The sequence below is a fragment of the Sinocyclocheilus anshuiensis genome, unplaced genomic scaffold (genome assembly GCF_001515605.1).
Source record: "Sinocyclocheilus anshuiensis isolate Anshui unplaced genomic scaffold, SAMN03320099.WGS_v1.1 scaffold1010, whole genome shotgun sequence".
Classification (NCBI taxonomy): Eukaryota; Metazoa; Chordata; class Actinopteri; order Cypriniformes; family Cyprinidae; genus Sinocyclocheilus; species Sinocyclocheilus anshuiensis.
The window spans coordinates 1,372,324-1,383,554 of record NW_015537936.1 but is presented as its reverse complement, the minus strand read 5'-3'; the positions used below and the strand labels follow the sequence as shown (position 1 = coordinate 1,383,554).

The window sequence follows — 11,231 nt, the reverse complement described above, 5'->3', positions numbered from 1 at the left end:
CATATATATATATATATATATATATATATGAAAATGAACATACTATACTGTATGTATTCTAATAAATTAAATAACCAAATTACAGAAAGAGTAAGTGGTCAATGCTAAGCCCCTCCTCCCTCTAGTCGGTGGGCGGAGCTTACCTTTCAGTGGCCAGTGGTAAAGTGACTCTGTTAAACTCCCAGGTGATGATTGGAGGGGGCGTGGCTGTGATCTTACAGGTGAATCGTGCGACAGATCCCTCCATAACCGTGATTGATGCCGGCTGCTGAGTGAAGGAGGATAAATCTGCAGAAAGACAACAAAATAGTTACCATGAGAGCCAACATTTTCAGACTCTAAGAATATCAGTAGTGACTGTGAATGGATAATATGTTGTTTTATGAGAGAGATGAACACAATAGAATAACAATAGAATAACAGACAAAAGAAGAAAGAGCGAGGCTTGGTTGTAAGATGATCCAGCACACATTCTCACACTGTCAGCAGAGATGAACGAGTCAAACTGAACCAAAAGCTTTAGATAAACACCTCACGCTAGCATAACACACACCTTTTGGTAACACTTCTGTGTGTGTGTGTGTTTGTGTGTGTGTTACTCTCTAACAAAAACAATTGTGTTCAATTAGAAAGTGTTCATGCCAAGAGATATTTAAGAGTAGGGCTGTTTCATTATGAAAAAAAATTTATCACAATTATCACAAAGCTATCACAATTATTACTCGTTGACTTCGGAAACATAATGCATTTACTAAACTTTTAAATACAATAAACTTTTTAAATAAATAAACAAAATAAAATGAAAAAAATGTAAAAAGAAATCTCTTTTAACAGTGGATTTTCTTTAACTTTAATTATAATTAAACTGAAAAAATAAAAATAAATGTAAAACAAAATAAATATTATATATAAATGAAATAAAAAAATAAAAAAATATAACAATGACATTTTCATTTTTGTGTGCTGTTAGTTTTTATTCATAGTTTAATTAATAATTTCTTATTATTATATTTTGTTTTTATTAAAATTTTTGTTAAAGTTTTAGTAATATATATTTTTATTTCAGTTTCAGTTGTTTTGATACATAAAGTTAAACTAAATGAAAATAAAAAATGTTTCCTTGGGCACTAGCTGAATTTTTATTTCAGTTATTTTATTTCAAGTAACTTTTTTTTAATGGTTTTAGTTTTAGTTAACCATAATAATCTTGGCTCCATTCCTTTAAAAGAGACTCCTCTGGCTTTCTGAGTGATGATAATCAGTTAAAGCAAACACAATCCACCAGTACAGCAAACACAGCTCCCCATAAACGGCCTGTTTTAGGAATAGAAAGACATTAATGTTTGTTTAACGTGCCTCTTTAGCACATGCCTTCACATCGGTGCTGCGTTCCAGCTCTGACCTTCTCAGGCTAACAGCCATAAAACCCCCAAAGCCATTCAGATCAACCCCTGAAGAAGCCTCCGGTCAATAATTAGTTAAGAGGAATCAATGGAAGCTCTGCTATACATACAGACCTCACTATAAATCTCATGTTAGGATGGCCTCGGGCCTGAATGTTGCAGTAAGACACAGATAAGTAAGATGTAATCACTGACAGGAAGTCATCATCACAGATTTATGATGCTTCATACATAATTCTACCAGTGATAAAGCTCCTATTCTGTAAAAGCAGGTGAGTTGATTGAACTTCTAGAATGTCAATTAAACTACACTATGGACAAAGTTCTGGTGACCTTTGACACTGAGAAGTGTTATTGGATGCAGTGTGTGTTTGTGTTCTAATACTGGTTAAATTATAAGTCCAATAACAAATAACTACGGTCAGCACCTACAAATGCATATTGTTTTTTTTATATACTATAGTAAACCTTTAAAGTACTTTAAAGAAGGAGCAGCGTATGAATACCACAGTATATGAATATGATAATCATTCAGTGCCATGATATATATCAATGCAGGTAATAAATTTCACACGCACACACACAGAAAAATCTTGCGTGTGAATGCATGAGACATGAGATAAAATACAATGCATACCTTGCAATTTTACTCATTTGGATTAAAATGTCTGTAAATGCAATCTGTAGGAATTCTTGTGCCACACACTAGAAGTTTCTATGAATCACAAGCTGCATGTGGAGAGTGAAGTTTTAAAATGTATGTAAAGTACACCATCTGGACTAAAGTATGGGTCCCGACAGAGTTTTGACCGACTGAGGAAGCACTTTGGATGTTTCCAAGAGCTGAGCTCTGTTTTCTGAGCACTGAATCCATTCTGAACGGATGATTCTCCAAAGCAGTGGCACGTTCGTCTTGAGAAATCTGGAATTTCTCACTATAAAAACTGGAGAACTAAACACCCAAAAACCATCATTTCCAAACCCGTATGAATGACTTGAACATTTTAGATAATAATGGAGGTGCTAAATGACTAACGGGAAATAAATAAAAACTCAAACTAAAATAAATATAAATTTAACCTAAATAGTAATGCATGTATGTATGTATGTATTTATAAACATAAACTAAATAAACTTACAAAAGTTGTCAAAATTACTAAAAATTAAACCAAAATTATCCATTGAATACTGAAAATATAAATGAAAAAGCTCACTCAAAACATTAATAAAAACTGTCATAGTAAATAGTGATGAATGAATTATTAAAAAAAAAAACACTGACGAAATCTTCAAGGTATTTTCTTTTGTGTTGTGCAGAAGAAAAGTCATGCTGATTTCTGGGTGAACTATCCCTTTCAGGTGATAATGTACAAGTCACAAGCCTTCAGTGTGCTGTGATTATTAGGAGATATGATCTGCCGAGGGTTTGGACTACACTACAGCAGATCTATATACTGATACTGATCAACTATTTAGAGTTTAAACCCATCGACTGTTCTCACAACAGCACGGCTATTTCAGACCATTTCAGACAGACATTTCATAAAATACTCTTTCATATGGAAGCTAGTTTCTAGTTTTTTGGGATAAAAAAGCAGTTATCATAAAAAAAGTCAGAATTGCAAGATATAAGCTCACAATTACAAGAAAAAAAGTCAGAATTAGGAGATATAAATTCAGAAAAAAAGTCTGAATTGTCAGATAAATGTTGCAATCACCTTTTTAAATTATTTATTCCATGCCAGAAATGGACTTTTATTCAAAATCTTTTAGTTTATTAAACTACAGCTTGATGTAGTCTGTGTTTGGCTGTGCAGCTGCTAAGTCAGCATTATAAGAGGATCTGTAAGTCTGTCCCTTCCACTGACCTGACCTCTGACCTCTGACCTCAACAAATCCAGGGCGGCAGTAAGGCATCCCGGCCCACCAAACATGAACCAGAAACCAAGCCCTAGCACAACAGAGCAACTCTAGAAGTGGACACTTCCGTTTGGGAGCGATCTGTTTCAGCGAGTTCCTCTCCTTCGCTCAGGAGATGCTTTCAGAGCAGCGCAGGTCTGTGGATCGGCACACACCGGGTCAGCGGGCAGGTCACAGAGGGACAACGGTTACCACGGCAACACCAGGGCCCTGATGTGCAACTTTAGAGCCTCCATCTCCATTCCAGCCCTAAAAACACTCAGTCAACTTTTCACTGAGAGAGAAAGATCATTGCAAGCCTTTATGAATTGAACTTATTTGTGAAAAAGACAGACAGACAGACAGACATCTATTAAATAATTTAATAATTTAAATAAATGTAATACATATTAAAAACATATTTTTTATTATTATTATTATTATTGATAATAAACATATCATATTTAATATCATAACTTGTTATAAAAACTAAATTATTTTTCTGTGTAATGATTAATGTCATGCAATTTATATATTATTTTATGCAATTGTATTATGTAGTTAGGATGAATGTGGAGAATAGGTATGAAAAAAAATCACATGAATTCTGACTGTTCACATTGAAGCCACATCTGATTTCTATGCAGTTTATTTCCACATATGAATGTGATAACAGACCTGTGACACACGTGATGGAAAAAACGGTCAGGTTTTGTCCATATTTATCTGCATTGTTTTGGTTCTGATTATATTCTTCTAAACACTGCATTAACTGCCTTCAACAGACTGATCTTAAAATAATACTTGTGCAGACAGGGATGAAACTTTCACCCTCTCTCTGTTTGTCTGTCTGTTTCAAAAGCAATACAAGTGTGTAAAAAAGCGGTTCTGAAAGCGGATCATTACCAAGAGCCCTAAAAGATCTTTTAGTGCAGGTAAGAGATGCCACCAACATACTGACATTTCAGCCTTCAACACACACACACACACACACACACACACACACACATACTAAAACTACAGTGTTTCTGTCAGAGTAAAACATCACTTACCAAGTAAAAACTGAAAGCTGTTCATTAAGCATCTCAGCTTCTCTAGAGACCACTGAAGAGATTCTGACACACTCAAATGCAACTTTGACAAGTTAAAATGCCGTATTATAGGATGCAGTTAATCCATCTTTAATGCAAAAGTAATTTGAGATGTTTTAAGGTTTTATTAGCAGATGCATTATGCACAAGCGCCGTGAACAAACACAGTCCCGCTGTGTCGTGACCTGACCTCACCTCACCTCTTGCTCACTCCTTCGTTAGAGAAATGACAGCAGAGGCAAAGAAGGCTTCGTCTGTGAACAGAAGGGAAGAATGCAAAGCCCAAAAGCTGAGGATCAGTCAGGGTCCGTCCAGCAGGCGAGTTACAGCACCAGACCTGCAGGACCCCCGCCGGCCAATCAGAAGCCAGAATCGGCCCCTCACCAGCCAATCAGAGGCCAGGCTCAGGACCTCTCCCTGTGGCCTTTGGCCTCTCAGCCGTATGGGGGCAGGGAGGCCGGAGAATATCCCGAGACCCTTATCTTCCCCCCGAGCCCTGAAAACAGCACGGCTATTGTGTCTTATCTGATATGCTGAAGAGCAACAGGTCAAACGGTCACCCCTAGAGTATTATCTGTGATCAAATAAATGTAGAGTAGCACTCACACCGCCTGCTTACACAGCGTTTTTAGGTGCGCTCATGATACGACAGAAACATTAATGCATGCATTTTGGCAAATTCTCAAGCAGCATGCATGCAATCCTAAAATGCACTGATATCACCGTCCTCCTGAATCAAATCCAATACTTGTTTCTTACTCATTTTGGGTGCTGATTCCAAAAATAGTGGCTGTTTTGCTGGAGCACGTCACACTTTCTCAGAAAATATGATGCATTTTGTAGCATTTTTGCTTTTACAACCATTTGTGTGGTGAAGAAGTCTTGTATTATCACTTAATCAGCAGAAAAACTAATACAAACACATGATTCCTGTCTGAATCTGAGCCAGATTACAACTATTTGTTCAATTTTCAACCCATTTTTATAAGTTTGAATGATTCGAAACAATTTTTTTAATGCCAAATCCTGTTTTTTCCCCCCATTTTTTCCATTCCTTTGCAGGCTTGAAGTTAAATTATATATTTTGAAATCTGCTTTTTGCCATTAAACTTTTGTCATTTAACTGCTGTTATTTTGTGCATTAGTGTATTAGGTTACACTTTATGTTAAGGTGCCCTTGTTACAGTTTAATTATTCATTTAGGTACTGAGTAATATTAATTAACTACATGGTTAGGGTTAGGATTAGGGTTTGGCTTAGGGTTACTTGCATGTAATTATGCATAAGTTATTGTTATTATAATAGTAAGTACACATAACGTGTAAAAAAGGACACCTTAAAATAAAGTGCTACCGTGCATTAAAACTGATGCATATATGTAATTTGAAAAATCTTCATTCTTATTTTGTGAAAAAACTGTATGCGATTTGAACTTAGCATCATCCAAATAGGTCATATTAGGCCTTTTTTTCCCCAAGTTATCAGATATTTTTATTTCGGGATGCAGGGTTGTGTTATTAAATGCATAAAATTCAATATTCAACATAATTTGATACCAAAATCTCATGCTCTTGAAGTGAGGAGTGCTATTCCTATATGATGCTAGGCATGTGACGGTATACAATTTTCATATCACAATAATTACTGAAGCTTTTATCATGATATTGAGTACATTACAAAAACAGGTTGAAAAGAAAAACGAACTATCCTCTTAATAACAAGTTGTATAGCTTTTTTCAAATAACATAAATAAGCTTTAACATTTAATAAAACAATACACAATAAAAATGTAAAAAAATCACAACTCTGAAGAATTATAATACAGAATCAGAGGATACTGTGCATGTTAATTACTGCAGTATACCATATTACCAAATATGTGTGGTGGGCTTCAAGGCAGATCACTAGATTTTATAGCACAGCCTCAGTATCTCAGGACTAGATCGAGTCAGCTCTGGTGGTCAGGACTCATCTAAAGGAGCCGTGTTTATATATATATCCAGAGAGATGAGCTGATCTACGCTGGCATGTTTTTGTCTGTTATTAGCAGGAATATTTCACTCCTCGCCGCTGTTTCCCTGCACACAACCTGCTGGGCAATTTAAAGCAACCTCTGACCTTTCCGAGTCCGACCGCCACTCAGGGAAACCGTGGAAACCTTTCACATGCCACACTGCGCACTAAAGCCGTTTTGTCCTTCTGAAATTCCTCAAACATCTCATCTCACACTCAAACACTCCAGGTTTGACTCATTATCTGACTCCGGAGACCTGAAGCATCGCCTAGCAAAAAATATGATTTTTAAAGAATATATGCTATTTTCATCATCAACCGCTCAGAGCAATTACTTTACAAGCACCATTGCAAAAAAAAAAAAGCAGTATCATAATTTTTCCACAAACTACTCCTACATCAGACATCCAGTCGGATTGAGGAAAGAAAAGAGTGTTTTGATGTTCCTGTAGCAATTCCAGGAATTCTAGGAACACATTAGAGGCCCTCGGGGACCCGTTTCCCAACACCGGCCCTCAGAACAAGCAGGCGTGAGTCACAAACTCATGTTTCTAATTTTAAACTGCTGAAGAAGGCCACCTTTGACATCAGCGCTGACCCGCCGTCTCCATACACAATGGATTTACATTCAGTGAGGGAGTTTAAGACCTCTTGCAATGTTAACAAGATCATCTTTACAATATTTAAGGCCTATACATCCTAGAAATTCAAAATAGAAATTTTGAATACACTTTGGGCTCAGTAAATTTTGTTCTTTCTTTTTTTTCAAGAAATTAATACTTTTATTCAGCAAGGATGTGATAGTAAAGGCTTATATTGTTAGAAAAGATTTCTATTTTGAATAAATACTGTTATTTTTTAACTTTTTATTCATCAAAGAATCACATGTTCCAAAAAATCTTAAGCAGCACAACAGTTTCAACATCGATAATAAATCAGCATATTAGAATGATTTCTGAAGATCATGTGACACTGAAGACTGGAGTAATGATGCTGAAAATACAGCTGCGCATCACAGAAATAAATTATATTTTAAAGTATATTCAAATAGGAAACCAATATTAGAAATAGCAATAATATTTCACAATATTTTTGTTTTGTCTGTATTTTTGATCAAATACAGCCTTGATGAGCATAAGAAACTCCATTAAAAAACATTCAAAATCTTACTGATCCCAAACTTTTGAACTGCAGTATATATATATATATATATATAAATAAAGGAAATAGTTTTCGTTTAGTTGTAGGGTTTGGCTCAATTGCATTCATCTAATCAGTTTTTATATAAGACAATAGTTGAAGGTATGTCCTCATTTAGATAGTTAAGTAAACATGTGTTAGTGACTGATATACGAGTAGAGGTGAGAAGGGCAAAAGGTCTAAACATGTGGAACCATCAATCTCACACACACACACACACACACAACATCTGCCAACACGCGGTGTCAAAAAACACAAGCATGATGAAAAGAAAGCGTGTCGCCTCCATCACCACATAACGGTGCTAAAATCACACTCAACCTCTGGACTCTCACTTCTCATCCGAAACAACACAAACTAAGCAGCAATCAAACTTTCCTAAATCCCTGCATACTTCTCTCTCGTTTGCATAATTGCCCTTCCATTGGTGCAAAGCGCCAGCTGTCCTGACCAGCTCGATCTGGTCAAACAAATGCTCTGCAAAGAAATCTGCTTCTTTGGCCGGAGCAGTTGGGGGCAGATGGGACAAAAGGAGACGGAGAGAAAAAAGCTTTCACGAATTCAGCAAACTAGCGGAGCAGAAAGCAATCGCATGGAGGCCACCAGCTCGACTAGCTGCCATAAAACCAGCCATTCAGGAGCAGAGGACTTCAGCTCTCAGTGTCTTTCAGCTTATGTGAGTGTGTGTTTGTGTAGGTAAGGCTGGAAGATCATGCATTTAATAGCTATTGTTAAATTGCATGCAACATAATCAGCATAATGAATTATTTTATATATATATATATATATATATATATATATAAAAAACATTTTACTACTTAATGCATAAAAAAATCCAGAAAGCAATCAAAAAAATATGCATGAAATAATTAAAGTTGTGCATTGAATTACTTAATTTGCATGCAAATAAGCATTAAATGAATCAGCATAAGAAATTATTTTAAGAAGGGCCGTTTCCCAACACGACCCTTAAAATTGCCAGGCCTGTGTCACAAACTCAGGAATGTTTCTAATTTTAATGCATACAAAACCCTGAAAGTTGTCCAAAAGATGCATATATATATATATATATATATATATATATAATTTTAATAAATTACATATTTATAATTGATATTATAATATGATATAATATTAAAATTATAAGTAAAATAAATATATAAAAAATGCTAGAAAAAATACAATCAAAATTTTTTTTTAATATTAAGGATTGCAGACTTTGTTTACAACTGGCAAATCTGAGCACCTTTGAGAGATTGTTGAGATTTCTTCTGAAGCTGTAAAAGTACTGGTGTCATGTTCTCTGGAAGCAATTCTCCATTTGTTCTCCATTGCAATCTATGAGAAACAACTGAGATATAAAGATGCATTTGTGACTAGGACTGTCGCAATAACCGCAATACCGTGCTACTGACGAGCAAACCGCAGAGGAATGCAAGAACCGCAGCAACCGCGATTTTTGCGTGTTTTCTTTTTTCGTAAGGTTATGCCCTTCTCGTTTTACACTTCATGCTTGTGGACTGAATATTAAACAAGTTAGTAATGATAACATAATGTGTACCATGCTGATTTGTACAGAGGCTCCGTAGGTTTGCACTTAACAAGCCTAAACAGACAGTGAATGAGAGAGATATCGACTGAGCGCGTGCGATTACTTGCGTCTGTCCTCCAGGCATCATATATTTGTGAAAATAGAAATGACGACAGTATTCTATAAAAATTATTTGCATTCCGATCTTGACATCAAAAGGCACAAAAATATTTTTTTCTTTTATTCCATGGATTTTACCCATTTACCTCCACTTGTTCCCAGTGTTTTTCTGCAACCACTATGCGCACGCAGCTGCAAGTGACGTAACTGTGACGTCTACTCTAAATTGGTCTATATCGTAACACATACACACACAAATTATATATATATATATGTGTGTGTGTATATATATATATATGGCGATAATACCGCATACCGCGCTATTGAGCCACTCAAAATGACCGCAAGGGAAATTCCCTCACCGCGACAGCCCTATTTGTGACTTTACTTTCCTATGGAAAAAGTTTGCTTGTTCGGTGGGCTTTGATTTGAGTTATTTTGATCATGTTGGCGACTGAAACGGATCTCATTTCAAGACCTAAAAATTCCATAAATCTGGAAACAAGTTACATTTTTAATAATTTAGTATTTTTTCCCCTAATATGTCTATATAGTTTTTTATGTTTTTAATATATTATACGCATGTTAATATGTTTTTATTCAGTTTATTCATTTAATTTTTTATATTTAGTTTTTAAATATGTAGTGTAAAAATATAATTATATTTTTAATTAATTTTTATTAATAAAATTTGTTATGTTTAGTTTTACGTATTTCAGTTAAGTTGAACAAAAATGAGAAATGATGCCTTGGCAACTAGCTGAGATAAAATATGTTTTTTGTGTATTTTTTTTTAGTTCAGCTATCATTCATTTTATTTCAAGTGCCGAAAGTGTTTTATGGTTTTAGTTAACTATAACAACCCAGCCTAGTGAAAACTCCTCTTGAACCGTCTAAGTGCTCAAGTTTTGCTCTGAATGAGAGAATGCAGTGAGAGCAGCAGAAACACATGCTTTTGTCCTGAAGCAGCACAGCACGACACACAGCCTCAGGAGAGGAGAGGGCCTTTAAAAGCCCCTGTCACACACACACACACACACACACACACACACACAGGAGAGCAGGAACAATGGCAGTGGTCAGGAGGTGCTGATATAAAGGCAGAGCGCTGTGAATAGGGGTCATGTGCTCTTTAACACCGGGGCACTAGTGTCCTCCGCAAACTGAGCTTTTCAAACCTGCCGGCCTTCATTTGCACACCAATGGACACATTCTCACACAGCTGCGAGCCCTCGAGCGCAGGACTGACCCCTGCCCCACACCGGACACACACAAACACACTCATCTATCCTCCAGCTATCTGTATCACATCTACAACCAACAATCTGAGCAGATTATAGCCAACAACCCATATGATGATTGGTGTTTTTTATTAGATTAATCTCACACTGATTACAGTCTGATCAAGAATTTGACATACTTTACATAAAACATATTTGACTGTAGAAAAAAATGACTGTTTAATGCTTTTGAAACATGGAATAGAAACAGTTCACAAAAAAATAAGCCTTGAATATGACATGTTATAAAATATCTGCTTAATCAAAGCAATAATATTGCCAAAAACAGATTTTTCACCAAGTTTCTAACTTTGCCGTCATTCAAAAGTTTTTTTTTTTTTTTGGTTTAGCTAATACTTTTTTTTAGCAAGGATGCATGAAATTGATTAAACATGACAGTGAAGACATTTATAATGTTACAAAAGATTTCTATTTCAAATAAACGCTGTTCTTTTGAAATTTCTATTAATCTGTGAATCCTGAAAAATAAAACGTGTCACGGTTTCCACAAAAATATGAAGAAGCACAACTGTTTTCTACTGTACATTGATAATAATCAGAGATGTTTCTTGAGCAGCAAATCAGCATATTAGAATGATTTCTGAAGATCATGTGACACTGAAGACTGGAGTAATGATGCTGAAAATTCAGCTGCGCATCACAGAAATAAATTACACTTTAACAGATATTCACA

General features: G+C 35.6%; 1 protein-coding gene across 1 annotated transcript in view; it reads right to left on the bottom strand.

The window, feature by feature from the left end:
- The window catches only part of LOC107659194 (protogenin B-like), a 29,816-nt gene extending 26,496 nt beyond the window's left edge, over positions 1–3,320 (bottom strand). Inside the window, exons 1-2 of the mRNA XM_016448047.1 lie at positions 3,272–3,320; positions 144–288 (exon numbers count right to left, since the gene is read on the bottom strand). Of these exons, the coding sequence (XP_016303533.1) occupies positions 144–288; positions 3,272–3,320 (194 nt within the window). The remainder of the gene's footprint in view (positions 1–143; positions 289–3,271) is intronic.
- Positions 3,321–11,231: the final 7,911 nt, after the last annotated feature.